This window comes from Syngnathus typhle, linkage group LG13 (assembly GCF_033458585.1).
Source record: "Syngnathus typhle isolate RoL2023-S1 ecotype Sweden linkage group LG13, RoL_Styp_1.0, whole genome shotgun sequence".
NCBI lineage: Eukaryota > Metazoa > Chordata > Actinopteri > Syngnathiformes > Syngnathidae > Syngnathus > Syngnathus typhle.
Window position 1 is genome coordinate 4040510 of NC_083750.1, and position 23907 is coordinate 4064416.

At 42.3% G+C, this 23907-nt stretch overlaps 2 protein-coding genes and 1 long non-coding RNA gene across 5 annotated transcripts in view; all 3 read left to right on the top strand.

The window, feature by feature from the left end:
* Positions 1 to 1196: 1196 nt before the first annotated feature.
* Positions 1197 to 3364, top strand: LOC133165718 (uncharacterized). The gene is made up of 2 exons (XR_009717652.1): positions 1197 to 2059; positions 2284 to 3364. It is a non-coding gene; the product is annotated as an uncharacterized LOC133165718 (long non-coding RNA).
* Positions 3365 to 5081: 1717 nt separating this feature from the next.
* atp6v0b (ATPase H+ transporting V0 subunit b) lies at positions 5082 to 8665 on the top strand. The gene is made up of 8 exons (XM_061295905.1): positions 5082 to 5359; positions 5990 to 6038; positions 6177 to 6260; positions 6449 to 6526; positions 6981 to 7050; positions 7132 to 7183; positions 7341 to 7531; positions 7717 to 8665. Exons 1-8 carry the CDS (start codon positions 5275 to 5277, stop codon positions 7741 to 7743), a joined length of 636 nt encoding a protein of 211 aa, XP_061151889.1. The 5' UTR covers positions 5082 to 5274; the 3' UTR covers positions 7744 to 8665.
* Positions 8666 to 10410: 1745 nt separating this feature from the next.
* The window catches only part of b4galt2 (UDP-Gal:betaGlcNAc beta 1,4- galactosyltransferase, polypeptide 2), a 53568-nt gene continuing 40071 nt past the window's right edge, over positions 10411 to 23907 (top strand). The window contains exon 1 of one of the 3 annotated variants that reach the window (XM_061295782.1): positions 10411 to 10809. The gene's annotated coding sequence lies outside the window, so the exon portion shown is untranslated. Of the gene's footprint in view, positions 10810 to 11114; positions 11274 to 23907 lie in introns of those variants that run through there. The other 2 variants (XM_061295784.1, XM_061295783.1) reach the window with 2 other exon arrangements.

Here is a 23907-nt window from a genome sequence, read left to right on the forward strand (position 1 = left end):
AAACACAATGACCTATGCAGTTTTAAATGGCGAGGTCAACATGCTTTGTTTCCATGGAAATGTTTCCCACCATCGCCCGGGGCACGATTATGCACACAACGTGAACCCAAATACCGCAAACGTTAATTTAATTAATTTACAATACTTATTTTGAAGCACATGGCATTGAGCAGGCTGTCATTTAAGAAATGTGGCTTAAATCAGTCAATCACCAGTGATGCTAATTTGGCAAGGACAAGATGGACAGTTATTGAATTTAATTAGTGTTTGAGAGACATGTTAATCATCTGAGAGAGACAGCACTTATTTTTAGTCCAGCATCAAGTCCCTGCAGTGTTGAATACTACAGTGCCTACTGCCTAGTATTGTAAAGGAGCAGACAGTAGGCCCCCTATTAAAAGCTTTAAATAGCTTGCTTGGGGTGACCTTTCACGCATCCGGAATTACTGTTTGTTGTTCCATGTTGTATGTCTTGGATATCGCGTGAATAAACTCAAACTCAAACTCAAACTCAAACTCAAACTCAAACAGTAGCAAAATGGTTAAGCGAGTCAGGCTTACAGGAACGGGTGAGCGAAGCGGTATCACGGGACAGGCTGACACGCGGGTTTGCGCTGGCAGCGCTGATATAACGCAGTCAATGAGCCCGCGACAGGTGGCGGCGATTCCGCTGACAGGAGGGGCGTGGTCATGTCGCAGGTGGGACCAGCACGTGACAAGTATAATAGTCCCAATAGTTCAATGAGACTGAATACTAATAATAACATGAATGACAGCTGGATTTGATTGATGAAAAACTTATCTTTCAACATGAATGGGAAATGAGATGGATTTCTGAGTCATTATTTATGTAAGTGGGTGCTGGACCTCTTGAGAATAAAGTTGTCTTTCAGGTTTATTATACAAAATAAGAAACAAGCGAAACTAAATAAACACTTAGCGAAGTTTAAGCAATCGAAGAGACACCAGGCAGGAATAACTAAAAGGGAACAGAAGAACTGCGAACAGATTTTAATATGATGTATATGATATTACATTGATTGGTTTAATTTATATAAATAAAAATTATATGGATTTATTTATTTTCTAAAGGACAACAGCGACATCTAGTGTTATTTTCTAATACGGCAAGCACAGGACGTACCTACGACATCTGCATGCGCCATAATGACGTATTAAGTGCGCGCTGCAGTAGCACTGGAAAACTCATTCTCTCCTGAGTACAAGTGAACAGTCGAGTTCACAGTATAAATAATCCCTTTATTGTGATTAATAAGTGAATATATTTGAACACAGCCCGTGTCTGTCATCTCTTACTATCAGGTCCCAGCCGGTAGAACTTCTCGTGTTATCCGAGCCGAATACAAGCTAAGCTAGCGCTGCAAACATTGCAACCATCCCGGAATTTTCTAATTTTTTTAAACGGACCTGTATAAACGCTATAATGACTCGCCACGGAGAAAAACTGCCCCGCTGGAGCCGTCTATACATACATACCACGAGAAAAAGAAAAATAGAGAAAAGTTACTGTTAGCGACATCGATTGTTCCCCTCATCAAATTAGGATGCACGTGACGAATTTAGTATTATTCTTGTTAATTAGTTATGCCTTTAAAAACTAACGTTTGAACTCGGGATATGAATTGTGAAGCCAGAAATGAATGTGATATCCCCTTTACGCTGCTCCCGTTAGGGGTCGCCACAGCAGTGTCTACATTTTATTTCGATTTGCGTCCGGTTTAATACCTGACCTGATTTGTGTTCATATTTTTTGTTTCATGCTGGGTGGTAAAACATTTTGTTCCTTGTCTGTGCGCGCGCACGTTTAGCCCATCAACAGGTGCTAATACAGTAGTCGATTCTATTCCATATGTATTCATTGGCAGCATATCAAATCTAATGAAAGAAATTGTGTCCGATTATTTGTTCGGGGTTTTTTTTTGTCCTGCTCAGCTGCATCTGGGTACGGCGCATAGAGCAGTCACCTGGGTAAAGATGCCATCAAAGACTTTGGCTGCTGCTGCTTATCTCTGCAACGCTGCCAGACAGCTGTGGTCACGTATGTTTCTCACCACACACATCTATAAACAGACAATCTATTTGGCCAACCTCATAAGAGTCTCATGGCAGTTCAATTTGGAGATGCTACAAATTTGACTGAAAGAAATCATGAGAAAGACAACGCCTTTATTTTGCTTCAAACACGTGTACATCAGTTGAATAAAGTGACATGTATATACGATTCCGAAAAAAACGTATCTGAACCTTTGTTTTCAATTTTAGTGTCATCTTACGACTGGCACTCGATTGTCCACACGAGCAGGCAAGCAGGCGCTTGCTGTGAAAACTTCGTACCGTGAGATTATTTTACACATCTAGTTTGAAAAGGAAACAAGTGGTGGCAACCGAGCTGGAAAAGAAACCAATACATTCGAATGGAGCTGATTGCCGTCGGCATGCTGACGCCCTGACAGGAAGCGGCGTCACACGGCCGCGTCATCACATCAGTTGGACGCTGCTCAGCATCACTTGCCACACCTCCAACCAGTTGATGCTCCTGATATCAAGTTGGGGACCCGCGAAGTCCAGCTGGAGCTCGTCGTTGAAGTCCAGGTGGAAAGTGCCCATTCCGCCGCACTTGATGACAATCTGAACAGTGACAAGATGGCGGCAGGCTCAGTAAGCGCTCCGGCTCTTTCTACTGCAGTCAAGCGGTGCCAAAACACATTTGTCATGCATCTTCAATCACCTTGAAGGGGAGACCGGCTCCGAAGTCTTTCAAGTTAATCATCTTCAAATTGGTCTCCTCATTGGGGAGAACCCTTCCCCTATTTCTGTCATAACCTATTTAGACATAATTCTCAGGTCCATAATTACCCCATACGGAGCTCAAATGACCTCAGACCACCAATAGCCCGTACATCCCAAACGCAATGTAACATGGGCTACAGAGGGTCAAAGATTTACAATTCGCTGCCACTATTTCGAGGGGACTCACCAATTTAAGAAGGCTCTGAAATCACTTCTCTTAGACAATAAATATTTTCCATATGGTATGCTAAATGAACCCGGATCCAGTCATTATTCTCTTGAGTTATAGGTTTGGTGTGTTTTACCCTATTGCTGTATGCCTTATCCCTGTTATTCATTTTTCTTTTATCTTTCATCTGTATGACATGTATGAGGACGCATATTTCTCGATCCATTGAAATTTGACCTTAAATGAACTCATATTTCTGGAGAATGCCACTTCGTAAGCCAGCCCCCGGAGGGTTTTTTAGACATTCTCCATCATATTTATTTAATCGATGTACATTTGAAATGTTTTTGTATGTGAAAATAAACAAACAAACATACAAAATTCTATATGCATTTATATATGAGCTTCTCACGAATAGCAGAGGGAAAGTGACCCTGTCTGCATTCTGCAGCTGCAGCAGCAACCTCTAAGATGGGGGGACCGTGCAGGGACAGCAACCTGGACATTAAAGGCGCAACACGAAATCAACACGTTGGTATGCAGCGGAGGAGTTTGACAGCTTGTTACAAACTATTCGGTTTGTCCCTGTTTTTGGGTGGAGGTGACGCACCTTCCTTGCGAGGAACGCTCCCGTTTCTCCCCAATGCCGCAGATTCAAGGTCACAGTGAGACAAATACTTTGATACTTTTAAATACTGAATAAAATGATACAACTGTATCCGTTTAGGAACAGGCTGTAGCCGGAAAAAGATTCAGGTGTGCATTTGCAGCCATAACACACCCAAATGGAATGTACTCTTCTGGCCAATTCAAAAAGGTTTTTTTTCTTGTTTTTATTTTTTGTGTTGTTTACTTGTATGTATATTGTGTACTATGTCTTGTCACCGTGGGGTAGTGGGAACGTAATTTCGAGCTCTTTGTGTGTCTTGGCATGTGAAGAAATTGACAATAAAGCAGACTTTGACTTTTTGACTTTTCTTTTGCAGTCATCTGTTGAGAACATTCATTCAAATCAAATTGTTACTTTTTTAATCAAATTGTGATTCATTTGTTTGTATCCATCTGGGAATTCCAGGTATTTATCATGTGCTTCATGAATTTTTGATAGCTTCCCTAACATCGTAGCTCATAATTACAAACACATATAAAGAAAAGTTGAAACAGTTAAGTTTCAACTTTGACAATTATAATTTAAATTATATATATATATATATATATATATATATATATAGATAGATAGATAGATAGATAGATAGATAGATAGATAGATAGATAGATAGATAGATAGATAGATAGATAGATAGATAGATAGATAGATAGATAGATAGATAGATAGATAGATAGATAGATAGATAGATAGATAGATAGATAGATAGATAGATAGATAGATAGATAGAGGACGGCTCGGTGGCGCACTGGGTAGCACGTTCGCCGCACAATTCGGACGGTGCGGGTTCGATTCCACCTCTGGCCCTCCCTGTGTGGAGTTTGCATGTTCTCCCCCGGCCTGCGTGGGTTTTCTGCGGGCACTCCGGTGTCTTCCCATATCCCTAAAACATGCTTGGTAGGGCGATTGAAGACTCCAAATTGTCCCTAGGTGTGATTGCGAGTGCAAATGGTTGTTTCTCTCTGTGTGCCCTGCGATTGGCTGGCAACCGGTTCAGGGTGTCCCCCGCCTACTGCCCGATGACAGCTGGGATAGGCTCCAGCACTCCCGCGACGCCTGTGGGGACTAAGCGGTTCGGAAAATGGATAGAGCGATAGAGATATATACCTATAGATATAGATATATGTAATTAAAATTATAATATAAATATAAATATAATAATTTCATAATTTATTGCAGTATGTAAATTCTTCACTCAACGGAAGCTCACGATGACGCTTCCTGTGACGACAATACCCTGGTATACGGAACGCAGCCTTCGGGGACCCAGTCGTTTTGAGCGCTTGTAAAAATGTAAGATGCAATGTATCTTCATACATTAATTTTTAGGGAAAATTAATATTTTATAATAAGCCCGTTTAAAAGAACCAGAAAGCGGAACGTATATGGTAAAAAGCGTTGGAGGTCAACGAGGAGAAATTGAAGTGGAACGCAGCCTTATGGTCACATGCTAGTCAAGCTGGATCAGCTGACACTGAACACTTCTGTTTTTCACGCTCCAACTGAGCGCTCCCTTAGCCATCTTATTTCATAAAAATCGTCATCATTATCATTATTTTTTTAGTGGTGTTTACCGGTGCCGAGCTCACGGTTCGTTCGCTTATCTACTGAGCACACCGCCGAATCAATGCTGCTGGAGTGGATGATGGACGGACACGCCATTCTTTACACGGGGGTCACTTTGGCCTTCTGGAGCACAATACTCGTCGTCGGTAAGCTCGTTTCCACGTTTAAATGGGTTAGTTATGAATTAAAGTGCGTACTGCTTCAAGTTATCAAATACTATCAAGCACTAAAACCTTTGATTAAGTTTGTTTGTCGCTTTATCTGCTATGTTTGACAGCTGTATTTCGGATCAGGCTAATTCTTGGTAACCAATGACAAGTACTGCGGCTCTTTCGCGGTGGATAGCTATCGTTAAAATATCTTATTCATCGTAGTTTGCAATAAACAGCACTTAATTTGTTTGAAGGTCATTATTTGGAAAAATATAGCGGTGTTTTGTGAAATATCTCCGCGTTACTGCAGTCATGTTGTAACCAGATGACGAATTGAAGCTCGTAGTAAAATCCTGCAAACATAGCCAATAGAAAATGACTCTTACTGTGCTTTTGGCAACATTGGCCGTATGTGATAATACGATGTGGTTTAAGTCGTATTATTCCTATTTAGAAATAAGCATGCAAAGTATTCTAATTAGTGTGGATTTTTAGCATTTCTCACGACAGAGTGAGTTCTCACACCAAAGCAAGACGTAGCTGCACTTAAATGTGACTATTTGGCTGGAGTAGATGCAGTTATTATATTATAAATACTAATTGCCACTGTCTTCTTCTTTCTAGGTATATGTTATACAATATTTGATTTAGGGTTTCGCTTTGATGTAGCATGGTGAGTATCCCGAACCCCCCTCTCTGGTTTTCATGTTGTTTACACCTAGAAAAATGGAGCCATGTTTGGGGAAGAATGGAATACTGAGCCTTCAATTCAGAACATGCCATTTTCAATTGCTTTTGAATCTTTTTGCAGGTTCCTCACAGAGACGTCACCATTCATGTGGGCCAATCTAGGCATCGGTTTGGCCATCTCGCTGTCTGTAGTCGGAGCAGCTTGGTGAGTCGTGACTGCATGAGGAGTGACACATCCTGGAAGTTTTGTAGTTTTGTTTTTGCTTCCTCTTTTGGAGAAAATCATCTAACATTATGGAAGTGGCGCGTCTTGGACTGTCTTATTAAGTAGGATATTTTTGTGTTTAAGTGGTGGGAGGATAGTTTCTTATTGCTTGTGTGTATATTTCCCAGGGGAATCTACATCACTGGCTCAAGCATCATTGGCGGTGGAGTCAAGGCTCCACGCATTAAAACCAAAAATTTAGTCAGGTAGGCTCATGACAAAACATTTATCTTTTTGATAGACCTAAAACACCTTGTTGTTGTTTTTTGTTTGTTTTTTTGCCGATAACCACCACGTTGATGTTGTGATATCCTCATGTTTTTAAATATTTTTTTCAAATTTGCAAAATATTTTATTTGACTGGAATATTTGGAAAAATATACTTTTGACATTTTCAGTTAAGTTTAATGTATTCTCGTGCATTTTTTTGCATGCATTAAATTAGTTTTTGCACTTTTTGTCTTTTCATTTTTGGTGTGGAATTATTTGACGTTAATCTAGTTTTTTAATCAAATTAGACTTCAAATGTATTTCTTTTCAATAAAATTTGACTTTATTTTAATTAATTTATTTTCACATTAGTGTTTTCAATAAAGTTAGGCATTTCTTTTAATATTTGAAGCTACATTTAATTCAACATTTTCTGATGATCTTTTCTAGCATCATTTTCTGTGAAGCTGTTGCAATCTATGGGATCATCATGGCCATTGTTATTAGTAACATGGCTGAGGTAAACCACATTCCGTATAACCTCTGTCTTGTCTTGTCTTAGCCTGCTATAAAAAAAATAATGATTTTTATAATCTTGCAGAGCTTCAGCGGAACAACTCCAGAGACCATCGGGGCAAGGAACTACCAGGCCGGTAAGACTGTACTAGGGAACCGCTGACAAATTGATAGGCATGAAATTAAAATTATTCACCGAACGTCCTATTTTCATCAGCGCTTTGTTTACAAAAAGTTGGATGGAGCTGAAAGTCATATGAATTCAACAGGCCAGTTGTTTTTGTGTGTGAGCAGGCTACTCCATGTTCGGCGCAGGCCTGACGGTGGGCTTCTCCAACCTCTTCTGCGGTATCTGCGTGGGTATCGTCGGCAGTGGGGCGGCGCTGGCCGACGCCCAGAACGCCAGCCTCTTTGTCAAGATCCTTATTGTGGAGATCTTTGGCAGCGCCATCGGCCTCTTCGGTGTCATTGTGGCCATCCTGCAGGTGAGCGACACAACTGCAGCATTGAATTGAAATTGTGATGCATTTGAACTTTCGGCCCACGTCCGCAGTACTAAAATGGATTTTAGATTTGTCAGAAGGGTATTTTTCATTCAGTTCAAAATTGAAGAGAAAATGAACAGTAAGTACGTGTTACTGAAAGTGTTACTGTTTCTCCTCCCCTGAAGACGTCAAAAGTAAAGATGGGCGACTAAGGAGAGGACAAGAGGAAGATGACAACACCGCTGGAAAAATAAGTTGTGTAAATACACCGTAAATTATTTGAATGTTGCTATTTGCCGTGTATTGTCTTCAATTGTCATTTCAAGAACAAGTGTTTATCCACACTCTTACTGAAAGATGGTTGAAAATGAGACTATTGAGTATTTGAACATGTCTTTTGGATGTGTGTGTGAGTGTGTACCCCTTTCCTGTGAAGCATGAGTTTGTTTAGAATTGTTCATTGCGCTTGCCCGGTCCGCGAGAGACCTGCTTACTCAGTAGCGGCCCCTAGAAAGGTAAACAATTCAGCCCCTGACTCCAGCATCATGTATCAGTGAGAAAACTTGGTGGACTTTTTTTTTTTTTTTTTTTATCATGAGGTCCCATGTTTGAAATTAAAGAGGGTGAGGCCCTACTTGGGAATTCACCTAAATGAGTGCAAATCCAAAACAGTCAGAGGGTGAATCTGAGCTTCATTATAGTTGAGCATGTAGAAAAAAAAAATGTATACTTCAAATGTAAAATTTTTAATTTTGCGTTTCTTTTCCATATGAATGTCTGTCATTCTTTTTCTTTTTTTTACGCACTGTTGTCTTCATTTATTGTAGTTGTAACATTCCCTAACCTGGTCATTGCTTCATTGTGAAAGCTTGTGGTGATATCCTGTTTGATATATCAATTTTACATGATGCAACGCCATCTATTAATTATTAGGATGAAGTTGTGAAAGACTATTCAAATGAATTGTCAATGTTGCAGAAGTAATATCACCTTTACATGATTAAGCCTGAAAGGAAGGTGTGTACAAAAACTCCATATTTTTGTCAGTGATCTGCGTGAGTGTGTGTAATTATGTTGACGTGATGGTGACAAGAAAGTAAATGTCCAATAAAAATAAATTGTGTCCTCATAAAATGCCTCTGAACAAAACTGTTCAACTCGGCTCCATTCGACTCAGCCAAATTTTGCAGTGTTCCTTTGCATCCTCAAGACGGCGCTACTAGCACATACTCGTGCTGAGTGGACTTAATTGAACGTCATTGGGATTCCAGGCTGTTCTATGTACTTTGTTGCTTTTGTGTAAAAATAAGAACGGAAAGACCCTCTCGCCTCTGTCCCTGGGAAGGATAAATAATCCTGGAGCCGTTCCTGGCTCCCATTTAGCACGAGTTTGAATATGGAACACATCCAGCTTCATCTCTGTTATATAGAGGGTAAGCACACTTTTGCAACCACGTTCTCTCAATTTTCTTATTTCCCTTCTCTAAAAGATTTTTTTTTTTCAATTGAGTTGGACATGATGTACTATATTGCATTAAAAAAAAAGAAGATTTAGCAAGGCATTTAACAAGGGGTGTGCAGACCTTTTACACTTACAACACCGGAGGAGCGCTCGCTCGCCTGAGTTTCCGCAGGAGTGTGCACCGAGCTTTCTGACACGGCTTCCGGTAGTAAATGCGCAGGCGAGCGCTTCGCCATCTACTGGGAAAACGCAGTCATTGCAGGCAAAATGACCCCCAAAAAAGTTTAATAATACAATTTGTTCAGGGTTGGCGGGCCGGATTAAACGGTCCCGTGGGCCGGATGTGGCCCGCGGGCCGTAGTTTGCCCATCCCTGCTCAAGACAGTACATGTCCAGGCCCGTCTGAAGTTTGCTAGACAGCATTTGGATGATCCAGAAGATTGGGAGAAGTTCATATGGTCTGATGAAACCAAAATAGAACTCTTTGGAAACAAATCAACTCGTCGTGTTTGGAGGAGAAACAATGCAAGAGCACCATACCTACTGTGAAGCATGGGGGTGGAAACATCATGCTTTGGGGCTGATTTTCTGCAAGGGGACCAGGATGACTGATCCATGTAAAGGAAAGAATGAATGGGGCCATGTATCGTGAGATTCTGAGTGAAAACCAACTTCCATCAGCAAGGGCATTGAAGGTGAAACATGGCTGGGTCTTTCAGGATGACAATGATGCCAAACACACCGCCCGGGCAACAAAGGAGTGGCTTCGTAAGAAGCATTTCAAGGTCCTGGAGTAGCCTAGCCAGTCGCCAGATCTAGACCCCATCAAAAATCTTCGGAGGGAGTTGAAAGTCCGTGTTGCCCAGCGACAGCCCCAAAACCTCACTGCTTTTGAGAAGATCTGCATGGAGGAATGGGCCAAAATACCAGTAACGGTGTGTGAAAACTTTGTGAATACTTACAGAAAACAGAAAGTATTAATATGAACTTTTATTATTGACCAAATACTTATTTTCCACCATAATTCGCAAATAAATTCCTTAATAATCGGACAATGTGATTTTCCGGATTTTCTTTTTCCTTTTGTCTCTCATAGGTGAAGTGTACCTATGATGATTGATAGATTTTGTTTAAATTTCATATTTCATTTTTGTTGAGTTGAATGCAACCAACTTTTAATATTTTATATTCCAAAATATGTAACGCAATATAACTGTTAAAACATCAATTATTTGCTCAATGATTAACTGTACCTTTTCCCATTTTAAAATAAAGACAAACAGTATAGTTTTTGATACCCACTGTCTGAGAGAAAAAATTAATATACGATGGATGGAAAAACATTACAAGGCAGAAAAAGCAAAAACAAAAGCCCCCCCCCCCCCCCCCCCCCCCGCACTCGCTTTCTCCTCGGGCTTCCGTAGTGAGTGAAAGCGGAGCAAAGCAGAGGGACCTGCTGGAGAGAGGAAGAGGAGCAGCCCTCCATCCTTCATTCTTTCCTTCCGTTTTCTTCTTTTGTCGTTGCCTTGTAAAAAAAATGTAATCACATGACATCATAACCATGAGGACGTCGCTTCTCTACTCGCCTCCTTTTCGCTTGAACGACGTCGACGCGGCGGATACGCTTGACGCTAGCTAAACGCTGCTTTTTCTTTTCCCCACATTTTTTAGGTCTCATTCTTCCATCATCTGAGAGTCCATATCCGTCTGTATAGGGTGAATAATTTACTTCTTGTAAATAATTATTTTTTATTTATTTTCTCATACGATGTGCTGCAAAGGACAAAGATGCAATTACCCGCTTGACAAAATCAAGGTAAGCATTCGTGCTTTCCCTTTGCGTCCCGTGCGCGCTTTATTTCAGCCAATTTTTCATCTTTTTTGGGGTGCTATTTCTTTGTTTCTTCCACATCCACTGTCTCATTTCCACCCGCCATGCTAGCCCTCCCTCCCATGCACAACAAAGCTGCCTCCCAGCTCTTCAAAACTCCACTCTGCAGCCATCCCATTATTTTGCATAATTCGATATTTGCTTTAAAAGACACATGCGTGTATATTGTATCATGAGTTGTGCAGGGGTCTGTTTTGTGCATGTTTCTCATTGAGATGATGCTGGTGGGGGGGGGGGGGGTAACATGAATGTGGAGGTCGGTCCTCACGATGAAGCTTAACCCAAGCAGGCAGTTCCACGCAGGTTGGGGAGAGCGGGATGTTAATCCAATCCGACGCGTCTCTCATTTCTGACACAGGATCTCTTCAGAGAGGGACCGGAGCGATGCTGTAAGTCACTTAACTATTGGATGCGCTTATAATAATATCGAGTAGCACACTGTTGACTTTCAAGCTAGTATCGTTTCTATGGTAGGGTCATTTAGACACCATAGAAAGGAATGTAGTGTTTGGAAAGCCCAGGTGAAACACTTTCTAGCTCAACTCCTTGGATTAGTTGTCATGTTTATTTCTATTTTTGCAGGGCGGTGTTATTATGGTTAACTGGTAAAATCAGGTTTACATGCATCTGCGCATGAGTATGCCCAAGAGTTTTGGAGTATGTGGCTTGTTTCTACGTGTTCTGTTTTATTTTCATTCTGCAAAGTAACAGTCATTACAAGGAACCGATGACAGGGGTGATTGATTAATTGTTCTAAGTAGTGTTTGCACTATAGACTCATGTTTGCTGTGGGATTTTATTTGACTGTGGATTATTAGTCTTAGTTGTCCTTATATTTTCTGTTGGCCAGTGTGACAGTTGTCATGAATAGTAATTGGCATTTGCATTAATTTCAAAGTCCAAAAAGTTCAAAGTCAGCTTTATTGTCAATCCCTTCATATGTCAGACACACAAAGAAACCGAAATTCCGTTTCCTCCATCCCACGGTGACAAGACACAGTACACGATAAACATACAAGTGGACGACACAAAATAAAAACAAGAAGGCACAAACAATAACTAATAAATAATAAATAAATAAAACGAGTGATGAATAAAAAATTAAGTGTTACCAAGTGTGGGGGGGACTTTCTTTTTCCCCAGCGAAACTGACTAAAGAAGTTTGTGTTAGTTATACACGTGGGCAAACTTGGCCAAGACTTTTTGGGCTCTGTGGATTATTTCAAGTCGCTGTTTTATTTGATGGTGGGTAATGTGATAAAATGGTGAGAAGAGTGGTCACATTCAGACGTCGCTGAGCATGTCATGGTCCTTTTGGTGAGAGGAGTGATTAGGAGTAAGGAGTTCATTAAGATGTACCTTGTGTAATTGTGTGTACCCTAGACTTTTTTGACACTCTAGATTATTTCTACTATATGTTAGTTGGAGTTTATCATGACTATTTGTTGACAGAAACAATGACAATAATCATATGACAATTACTATACTTTTTGCCTGCGCATAATAGATGTGCGCAACCTAGCGTACACTTTTTTTCTTTTTTTACTACATGGATTATTTGTCGTAAAGCTGCGGGGGTTTGGCCTATGAACCTCGACGCTCTCGTGCGTGGCGAGGCGAGACGAGCCAATATCAGCGCTCATTCGCCAGGCAGCAACGGCTGCGCTATCGCTCATCAGATAGCGGAAAGGCGCCCGTGTCGTCGGGGGCGTTTAATTACAGACGGAAGGTCACAGCTTCAGCGCTCTGAAACACTGATGCCTGATAGATGAAGTTGATTGGAGTCAGCGCGTGCCTCTCGGGATGCTGATATAAAGAATAACACACAATTAGCTAAATGTGTGTGATGCATTAGAAATGATTCAATAGACTTTTTTTTATCTGCAAAAACCTGGACCACACAGTACTCTTTAAGCCTTCACTTATAATATTCAGCACTTTTTTGCAATTTTGTCTCTTTGTGGATTCATTTTGTTCTCCATCGGTTTATTTCTATTGCGCAAGATGTTGGTTGTCGAGAGCTAGGCGGTGAGCTAAGGGCGCTTGCTAGCTAGCTGGCATGAAAAAGGGGGTAGCGGTCCTAGTGACAAGTGAAAGCCTGGCCAGGTTCTACCTTTAACCACGATACGGCTATTAATCCTGATGAATGTCAACCATAAAATAAAAAAATACAATTTTCAGATGGAGAAGCGGCAACCAAACTGTGCCAGCGTGCTCGTTCAACCTTAAGGCCTTCCAGCTATACATTTCCATTTTTACCCTTCCTTGCATTTACGGTATTCTTCAGCATAACACCATTGGAGTTGTTTTTACACACGAGTGGCCAAACAGCCTTCAAACACGGCCTATTCAGACCAGAGCATAGAGGACAAAGGCTGATCAAACGGACAGCCACGGAGTGCATAATTGGACGGCGGTGGCCTTAAGCCTGAAAGGCCAGAAAAGACGCTCGAAGTTGAAATAGATTGGCTCCGGAGCCAATCTACTCCTCCGAACCACCATCCTCCTCTTCTTCCGCCAAAGCTCTTCATTTACTCCTTTGCTCTGCTGCCAAATGAGCAGCTGGATCAGAGGAGAAGATTTTGAAGCAGGGGGGGTCTTGGGCTCCAGACAATACTTTTGCGTGACAGTTGTACTGTATCAATATCACATGACATTTTGATGCTGTCGTATGGAAGTTGAACTCTAACTGGCACGACTCCTGTGGAGTAGAAGATTTCTGCAAATCAGTGAATGCAAATCAATGACGTTGCTGAGTCCTGACTTAGTCGGTCGGCATCTTTTTCAACATAAGTGATTGAGTTCAAATTATTATGGTCTGTTGAGACTTTGACCAATCTAATGAGCAAATCTTGACTTTGATGCTCATTTTATCAGTTGAACTCCAATTTGAATGACATGAAGATTTTCACAAGCACATCTTGTGAAACTCAAACATCTTGTGAATGTTTTTCAAGATGGCGGCGTGTGCACACGCAGCGACCTCTCTCTGTTCCGCCCGAACGGTGTTTTGTTCGTTTAATGAGTGTTTTTCCGAGTGTTTGTCCGACAGTTTTATGTGTTCTACAAGTACAGCAGGCAGGTTCTGCTCGGCATCGGCGAAAGCGAGTTTTGTGGCGTTCTGGACTTTGAAGCGGAGACTTTAAAGGAGCTCGGACTGCTTCGTCCTGGAACGTCGGACAGTGCGTAACTGCTGTGTGCTCGTGTTCACTGAGACTTGGTTGACTGTCAACATTCCGGACTCTGCTGTACATCTGGAGCGGCTAGCGTGCTATCGGGCGGTGGCCATTGTAAAAGGGGGAAAATCGCAAGGAGGTGGAATATGCGTCTACATCCGTGACGAATGGTGCCGGGACTCTGTAGTGGGTATGCAAGCGCTGCTCGCCGCTGGCGGAGTTTGTGATCATTAAGTGCCGTCCTTTTTACCTGCCAAGGGAATTTACTGCGATTCTGCTAGTCGCGGTATACATCCCCGCCTTCCAACATCAAAGGCGACAGGATCGCGGCTCTTAGTGAACTGTACCAGGCTGTCAGTGAACAACAGACGGCACACCCTGACGGTTTCACCATCTTCGCTGGGGATTTTTATCATTCTAACCTGAAGTCTGTTTTTCCGAGGCTTCACCAGCATGTTAATTTTCTAACACGTGGCGACATCTTTTTGGACCTGGTCTACTCTTCACATAAAGGAGCTTTCAAAGCTGCCCCCCTCCCCTATCTTGGACTTTCTGACCATCTCACTGTTATGCTTTTGCCCATATACAGACAAAGCAAAACAGGTGAAAGCATCCAGGCCGGTTCGCAAGCGGGTTAAAGTGTGACCTGAGGGTGCCTCTGATGCGCTTCGAGACTGCTTTGGCACTACTGACTGGGAAATGTTTAAGCAGGCGGCCACTTGCAACGATCGGACGGACATAAAGGAGTATACTGACTCTGTTTCCTCTTACATCACGAAGTGCATTGATGATCTGACCCACTCGAAATTCATCGTCACCCGAGCTAACTGGAAGCCATGGCTGACAGGGGCTGTCCTTAGGCTGCTGAGGGCCAGGGACAAAGCTTTCAGAGCGGGGGATGAGGCTGGCTTGTGGACAGCAAGGGCCGACCTGTCCCGGGGCATCAAGGAAGCAAAAAAGGTGTTCTCTTGCAAGATTACCGCCCACTTCAAGGACAGCAGGGACGCACGGAGCCTTTAACAGGGCATTCAGACCATCACGGACTACAAGCCCGCGCCGCAGAGCTGTGAAGGCGACGTCCGTCTGCTCGACGATCTTAACCGCTTCTTTGCTCACTTCGATGCTCGCTTCGATGCTCAGAACAGCACTTGCCCGCTGAAGACCCCTCCCCCTCCGCACGAGCAGCCCCCGTGCCTCTCTGCTGATAGCGTGAGGAGGGCGCTTGCCGCTATCAACACCCGTAAGGCGGCGGGCCCTGACTACATCCCAGGTCGAGCGCTGAAGGACTGCGCTGGGGAGCTGACGGGTGTCTTCATGGACATCTTTAACATTTCCCTGCAGCAGGCCATCGTCTCTTCGTGTTTCAAGGCTGCCACCATCGTACCTGTGCCGAAAAAACCTGCTCCGTCCTGCTTCAATTACTACCGCCCCGTGGCACTGACACCCATCATCATGAAGTGCTTTGAGCGGCTTGTCATGGAGCACATCAGATCCATTCTCCCCCCCCACCATAGAACCCTTCCAGTTTGCGTACCAAGCCAAACGGTCCTCTGAGGATGCCATCTGCTCTGCCCTCCACTCGGCCCTCACCCACCTGGAGAGAAGGGACTCGTATGTGAGATTGCTGTTTGTGGACTTCAGTTCTGCCTTCAACACCATAGTGCCACAACGACTCATCTGCAAACTTGACAAGCTGGGCCTCAGTATCTACCTCTGCAACTGGCTACTGGACTTCCTCTGTCAGAGGCCTCAGGTGGTACGTGTTGGCGACAAAATTTCCGCCAGCATCACGCTGAGCACGGGGGCCCCCCAAGGCTGTGTGCTCAGTCCGCTGCTCTTCACCCTGTTGACGCATGACTGCGCTGCAACCTACTGCAACAACCGCATAGTGAAATTTGCTGACGACACGACTCTGGTAGGTCTCATCACCAAGGACGACGAGACTCAATACAGGTTGGAGGTTGACCTTCTGACCACGTGGTGCAGGGACAACAACCTCCTGCTGAACGTCAACAACACCAAGGAGATTGTTGTTGACTTCCGGAAGGGTCACACCCAAGACCTCCCGCTGACCATCGACGGTGCTGTGGTGAAGAGAGTGAGCAGGACCAGGTTCCTGGGGGGGTGCACATCAGTGAGGATCTCTCCTGGTCCACCAACACCGCATCACTGGCGAAGAAGGCTCAGCGCTGCCTGTACTTTCTGCGGAAACTCAGGCGAGCAAGTGCTCCTCCGGCCGTCATGACTACATTCTACCGTGGCACCATTGAGAGCGTCCTCTCCAGTTCTATCGCTGTTTGGGGTGGTAGCTGCACTGAATACAACATGAAGGACCTGCAGCACATAGTGAACACGGCTGGTAAGAGTATTGGTGCTTCACTCCCCTTCCTGAAGGACATTTACACCTCCCATCTCACCCGCAAGCCGACCACGATTGTGAGTGATGTGAGTCACCCCGCCGCTCACTCTTTGTTTGATCTTCTGCCCTCTGGGAAGAGGTACGGAGCCTGCGCTCCCGCACCACCAGACTCACCAACAGCTTCATACTCCAGGCTGTTAGGATCCTGAACTCTCTCCCCCCTTCTGCGTAGCGTCCTGTACTTTTGCGCTATATTCTAACTGTCTGCTGTATGCACACTTGCTCCGTTTTTGCTCCTCTTATTTATTATGTTATTTGTTTATTTATTATTTATTCATCACTCTTATTTATTCATTGTTTGTGCCTTTTTGTTTTTATTTTTTTGTGTTGTTTACTTGTATGGATATTGTGTGCTATGTCTTGTCACCGTGGGATAGTGGGAACGTAATTTCGATTTCTTTGTGTGTCTTGGCATGCAAAGAAATTGACAAGAAAATTGACAGACTTTGACTTTGACCTTTTTCAACATAAGTGATTGAGTTCAAATTATTATGGTCTTTTGAGACTTTGACCAATCTAATGAGCAAATCTTGACTCTGATGCTCATTTTATCAGTTGAACTCCGATTTGAATGACATGAAGATTTTCACAAGCAAATCAAACATTTTGTGAATCTTGCAAGACATCCACACAGGTTCTAATGATGATGATGATGTGTGCAATTAAATAAGATCATTCTTCCTGAAATTTGACTTTAGGGACTCTAACAAATCTCATGAGACTTCAACAAATCTCGCAACACTTCTTCAAATATCAAAAAGTTGTATCCATGAACTCCTGTGCTACTCTAGAGCTCTACTTTTCATTTGAACTCCAATTTGTATGACTTTAGGGGTTTCAGAAAGTTCTGCAAATCTCTCGAGACTCTAACAAATCTTATGAGACTTTAACATGACTTGGAAGGATCTACCAATCAAATTAGGTGCAACATTAGATGCGTTATTTTCTCAATTTTCAGTTTAACAGTACTGTATTGGCCCAAATATAAGACGGTGTTTTTTGCATTGAAATAAGACTGAAAAAGTGCGGGTCGTTTTATATTCGGGGTCTAGACTTTATACCCATTCACAACGCTAGATGGCGCCAGGTATCTCTAAAGGCCAAAGCGAACCCCTGTCACAAAGAATAAAAATAAAAATAGCTGTTAGAAAGATTCCTATGATGATGTTGAAACGTTGTAAAGTTACGTCACCGCGCCTGAAGCCTCGCGAGAGTTACCTCAGCTTATCGCTATTGATGGAGCTTGTGCGCAGCGGTTAGTTAAACATGCTTTTTTTCTCGAATATATTGTCATAATCATTTGTTTCAGATGTAATCATTTTCTGTATAAAAATTAAATTTGGCGTTCAAAAAGTGTTTTTTTAAACTTGAGTCTTGAAAAAGAGGGGGTCGTCTTATAATCAGGGTCGTCTTATATTCAGGCCAATACGGCATTTTGTACGAGGTCAGGGACATTGAGGACATTCGCAAATCTTATGGGATTCTTAGAAAATCTTTATTAGGCTCTTAAGGGATCCATGCAACTTAAGTGTTGTATTTTTTTCCTGAATTTTCAGCCAGTCTAGTGAAACCTCAGTTAATCTCAAAATAGAGTCAATGTAGTTCTTTGCAACTTTAGAGGCATATTTTTCCCGAAGTTTATGGTTGAACAACTTGCGGCTCTTGTCGTGCGATGACGAGCAACAACGTGCAGGTTGAAGAGCAGCCGTCGGATGTTTTCATTTTCAAGAGCCCCGACCTCCTTCAGACCGTTGGACGGCTGAGAAGCAGTGTGTTGTGTACTCCAAGAGCCTTGTGTTTTATTCCCTCTTGAGTACATTTTCTCTCTCTTTGGGCTTTTCATCTTTGCGCTGCTGCTGCTTATTTTGTATATATATATTTTTTTACTCTGCTGCTTTTAGCTTTTTGTTGTTGCCTTTGTAGTTACAGTAACACACACAGCACAGTCTTGGGCCAGTTAAATGTACCACTGGCAGTAAGTCTGGCATTTTCTTAAAAATCATTTATTTTAGGGCCGTCATGACTGATTATTTATAGAATCGATTATATTGATCATAAAGTCTGATAAGATATACCGTTTTTTTCCGTGTATAGTGCGCCCCCATGTATAGTACGCACCCCTAACAATGGCATGCTGATGCTGGAAAAAAGCTTGTACCCATGTATAATACGCACCCAATTTTTATGAATTTTTTAAAAAAAATTTTTTTATTTATTTATTTATTTTTTTTTTTTTTTAAGTCCCAAAGATCGTCACACACGCAGGGAGGCAATGGGTCCCATTTTTAAAGTCTTTGGTATGGTCTTAACTAGGCTGGATGTCATTTTTTTTGTTGGCGTTGATTTCTCCGACTGCCCCTAAACGCACCACCGCGCTCCGTGCGCACACGGCGGCTCTGTATGGGAGAGACGTTGAAGAGGAATAAAAACACCCTTGGAAACCAAAACTTGCCCCTCGTCGTGACTCGGAGCCGCAACAAATGTTTCGGATTTGTGTAGGGTACATTGTGACAGACGGCAAACTAGCAGGTGATCGAGCGAGCGTCTGATACAAGATCATTGCGGTCGTATGGAGCGTGTTTGAAATGAACAGCAGAGACGAAAGGAACAAGGCAAAGTTGTGAAATAAAATATTACCTGTAATACGCATTTTGTTATTTGCTGATTGAAACTGCTAATTAAACTGTGAATTGAAACTAATAGGTGGAGAACTGAACTCTCGCTCTTTATATAGCTGACGTGTCTTGCGCAACCGTTCTGCGCATCTGTAATGGCGGCCTCCGTATGACGTCCGGTCCGCGATGGAGATTAAAAAACAAACAATATTTGACAATAACACACCATCGAGGATTGCACCATCGCATCAAACGATGTGTCGTCAATTATGAATTTTACTAAGTGTGTTGGGCAGGATGGCTGAATGCGATGCGCGATTGACAACAAACAAGAAGAAAGGTGAGTTTTATTTCGGGGGAGATTTGTCATGTCTCGTCCCCAGTTTTGCTATGTGTCTAAGTTGCCATAGTTTCTCTCTTCCTGTGTCACCTCAATCGATGTAACGTGTTTTGTATTTAAGTCCTGTCTGCCCCTCGCTCACCGTTGGATCATTGCATGTGTTACTGTCATTCTGTTCCTGTCTTTGGTAATGTCACCCTGTCTTTTTGTTCCACGACTTTGTCGGTCAGTCCTGTTGTTGGTTTTGTTGTACCATGACTTTATTTAAAAAAAAAAAAAAAAAAAAATTTTTTTTTTTTTTCTTTGTACCCATGTATAATACGCACCCCAGATTTTAGGACAATAAATTAGTAAAATATTGCGCACTATACACGGAAAAAAACGGTAATCTGCAAAGTGTTTTTGAGTAACTGTATAGACTTTATAGTATTTGACTTTAGTTTGATCCCACTTGAAACATGAAGTGCATAAAGTGGACATTTATGGTGATAGTAGTAATTCAGCCGCACAGACTGTTCATTTGTAATGCACGGCAGAGATGTGTTGTCATCTTTAGTAGACGTCTCCGGAGATCGAAATGCCTCACCTCATTTCCCCCAAATATTTATACCGCCTCTCGCATCGGTCCTTTGTATTTTATGAGGCGATAAAAAGATGAGCCAATACGTGCTGCACAATGTTGTCTCTTCTTCTGCTCATGCGGGACACATTTAGTTCTCACGCCAGACAGACGAAGGTAGCTTTGATATGTAAAGAGACGCACACAAAAATGATTTGATGTAAAAGTCTACATTGAGCATTAAAATCTGCAGTGTGACCTTCGCCTTACCACTGTCAATATATATTTTTCCCACAGTCAACCAAGAAAATGTAGTCAATGTCCATCCCGTAATGGTTCCAGTTTGTGTTGTTCTGCTGTTACTGACATTCTGTTAAGGACCACACAAGGGATTCAGGGATATGAACGGTAAACCGGGGAAGCCTGGCCTCTCCTTGCTTTAATGAACAGCTAAAGGTCAGCACGCAGCCGAGCGTCTGATTCATCTCAAGTGGGCGACAGCGCGCCTCAAGCCCGCTCGCTCGAAAAGTAAAAACAATGATGGCGTTTTGGCTATGTCATGATTTTTAAGTCGCACGCTGGTGTTACTGTTTACATAACAGACGGCGGTTTGTTTGGCTTGATGGAATCAGCACAGAAATTGCTAACCTAATCAAGCTGTATTGCTACTGGCTTCAAACTGTCGCCAAAGTAAAACCTGTAAAAAGAAATGAGATCCCCACTGAGCATGTTGATCATTAGTGCTGTGATGCTTCTAAAATCATCTGGAGTTGAGTAAATAAATGCCCCAAGCGAGCCACTCACTTACTATTAGGCGTTGGGTAATATTTTGCTGTGGATCTGTAAACGCATTGACGTACTTCACATAAATTATATTAGAGCAGGGGTGTCAAACTCATTTTTGTCGCGGGACGCATCGTAGTCATAGTTTCCGTCTGAGAGCCATTGCGACTGTCAACGCTTTATATTATATACAGTATAGGCTACACAACAAATTAATGACAACTAGTTTTGAAATCACAGACTAGGAAAAACTGTTGAAATCTTTTAAGATGAATGGTAATGTATTTTGAATGTAATTTTCGTATGGACACATGAAGTCCATGAACAATTTGTCTTTGCGGGCCACATAAAATGATGTGGCGGGTCGTGTCTGGCCCCCGGCCTTGAGTTTGACACCTATGTATTAGAGCCTGAATGAAGGATACTCACTGCCATCCCGCTGCATATTTATGTTTTATGACCAACAAATGACCTAAATTCTCAAGCACTTGCTTCGATATTACACGCCCCCCCCCCCACACACACAAAAATTGTCATGATGTCGCCTTCCATGACAGCCGTGTAATCCATTCAAAAAAATGACATCAGCAACTGTTACGTAAATTAAATATGATGGTGTTGTCAAAATGTGTATTTTAGGGGCTCCATATAGAACTCCCATAAATCCCAGATATTTATTTTGGAGCCCTGGAAAGTTAGAAAAATTAGTGTCCAATACCAGTTTGACACACACAAAGTTTGTCGGACATCTAGAGGCACAAAATACTCTCAAGGACCCATGCTTAAAATTAACCAGGAAGTTGTGGCTTCCCACCTGGCATTTTAGCTACCGTAGTTCTGAGCTAGCAACCTTGCATTGCTTCTGCCTGTCTGTCAAGTTGTGTTGTGCTGTGGACTTGGGGGAACTAAACTTGCCTCCAGCAAGATGTGCTCCAGATGATCAGGTGTAGCCTTGCTGATGCATTTTTGATAAGCAGAAACTTGAGGTAGGTTAAAGGAGAAAGGTGAAAGGAGGAGCGATCTCCAGGTGGTTAAATGTTTGCTTTTTGCAATTTTTGCACAATAACGTCTCCTCAAGCTCCAGTCATGAGCCATAAACATTTTTTCTGTTTTTGTTTTTTACATCCACATTGTTCCCGCTTGAATGAGACAAAATGTCATCTTCCACATGAGTTGAGGATATACAATAAGCCTGAGGGCTCTACTGAAAACATCTGCGAAACACACACGCACGCACGCACTCACACACACACACTCACACACAGGAAAAGACACTCACCAGCCACAACATTAGGTACACTGGCACGATTAAATGACTCTAAATCATTGTAATAAACCATTTTCACATTTACTTACAATTTATATTTGAGGTTCCATGGTTCTTTAGAATCATGTTTGTGTGTGTGCGCGGACGTGCATGTTTGTCAACTTGCGATAAAACATTGCAGCTGCGCGTGAGGCATCCATTACATTTATGTGACGAGAGCAGAAATGATGAGAGAACGGCATGAAATATTTCCCTTCCAATGCTCCTTCATCTTGAATTAAAGTCTTCAATTTAAAGCCGTGACCCAAGCGACTGCACTCGACTGATTTGATTCACACGCACACACACACGCACACACAAGCACACAAGCACATACATACAGCGTAGATGCACGCACTGTCGCTTAATCATCTTCGCCTTTCGAGATCTGCTGCGCCGTGCTTCTTCCCAGACATAAAGTTGCACTTAAGTTTTAGAGAACACACACCGTCGAGAGAGTTGCCGTCGTAATTGTGTCAGCGCCAACGTCACGACGGAGCCCTGCCGAGCTATTAAATGTAAATACTCCAACTGTATAAAAAAATAGATAAAGTTAAACACTCAGGAGGCCATCTTATATCCCCACATTTCTTCGGGACTGTGCATAGTAAAATATACCGTAATCTTCGGACTATAAATTGCACCAGAGTATAAGTCGCACCAGCCATAAAATGCCCAAAAAAGTGAAAAAAAACATATGTATATAAGTCGCTCCTGAGTATAAGTCGCCCCCCCACCCAAACTATGAAAAAAAACGTGACTTGTAGTCCGAAAATTACGGTAAGTCACTTGGGCTTCTTATTGACTCATTCTTGAACTGAAATGTATTTATTGACAATCGAATTCAACATTTTATGAACATGGCTAAACACACGCTAATGTGGCTAATATGTATGGCCAGAGATGGGGACTCGAGTCACTGTGACTTGGACTCGAGTCGACTAGAGTCGCTGTTTTGATGACTTGTGACTTGACTTGACAAAAATAAAAAAACTTGAGACTCGACTTCGACTTGGACGTTAAAGACTCAGGACTTGACTTGAGACACGATGACTTGAATGACTTCCGTGTTATTTAGGTTTTTTCAGTTTGAATATAAAATTAATAATACTTTTAAATAAGTAATATCGATAACACAGTAGGAGCGCAGGCTGAGAATGGCATTGTCATGATTGGATCACTACCTTGTCAATCAATCGTGCCCTCTCTACCTACCTAACGTGTTTATTGGTCAGCAGGAGCGGTACCTTCGGCTATCGTAATTACCATTATGACAGCAAAAGACGGACAGCACAGTGCAAGATATGCAACAGAAACATTTCAGACAGCCAGACGACTTTGTCGGTTTGAAGTTTATAGAGCTCTGGTGTCTCCAGATGCTACAGATGAACCATAAAATGTTTCTAATGCTCTTTAATGTTTCTTCTTTCAGATTTTCTCTAGATTATTTTTTCATATTTGCAACTCAAATGTGTCAGTCACTGTCGGCAGACATTCATTTGTTTGGATTGAGCTGTCAATCATTGTATGAGGTCATTTCTTTTTTGTTTGATTCCATGGTGTATTTGACTGAATATCAGTAATTACAGTGCAAATCCAAATTATTGTCATATTTTTTAAACAGGTTAGACACATTGGACAATGATGGTTACTTAAAGTTACTTATATCCTGTCTTTTCACGTTACTAAAATCAGATTCTGCGGGTAAAATTGCAATAATAAGGTGACTTGACTTGGACTTGACCTATTTAAGGACTTGACTTGGACTTGACCTATTTAAGGACTTGACTTGACTTGCCCAAGAAAAAAATGATTTGGGACTTAC

Bases quoted from the DNA above. Each gene is read 5' to 3' on its own strand.
- atp6v0b (XM_061295905.1), top strand. From the start codon at position 5,275: ATGCTGCTGGAGTGGATGATGGACGGACACGCCATTCTTTACACGGGG. The intron at 6,261-6,448 runs GTGAGTCGTGAC...TATATTTCCCAG, and splicing joins TCTGTAGTCGGAGCAGCTTG to GGGAATCTACATCACTGGCT. The intron at 7,532-7,716 runs GTGAGCGACACA...CCTCCCCTGAAG, and splicing joins TCATTGTGGCCATCCTGCAG to ACGTCAAAAGTAAAGATGGG.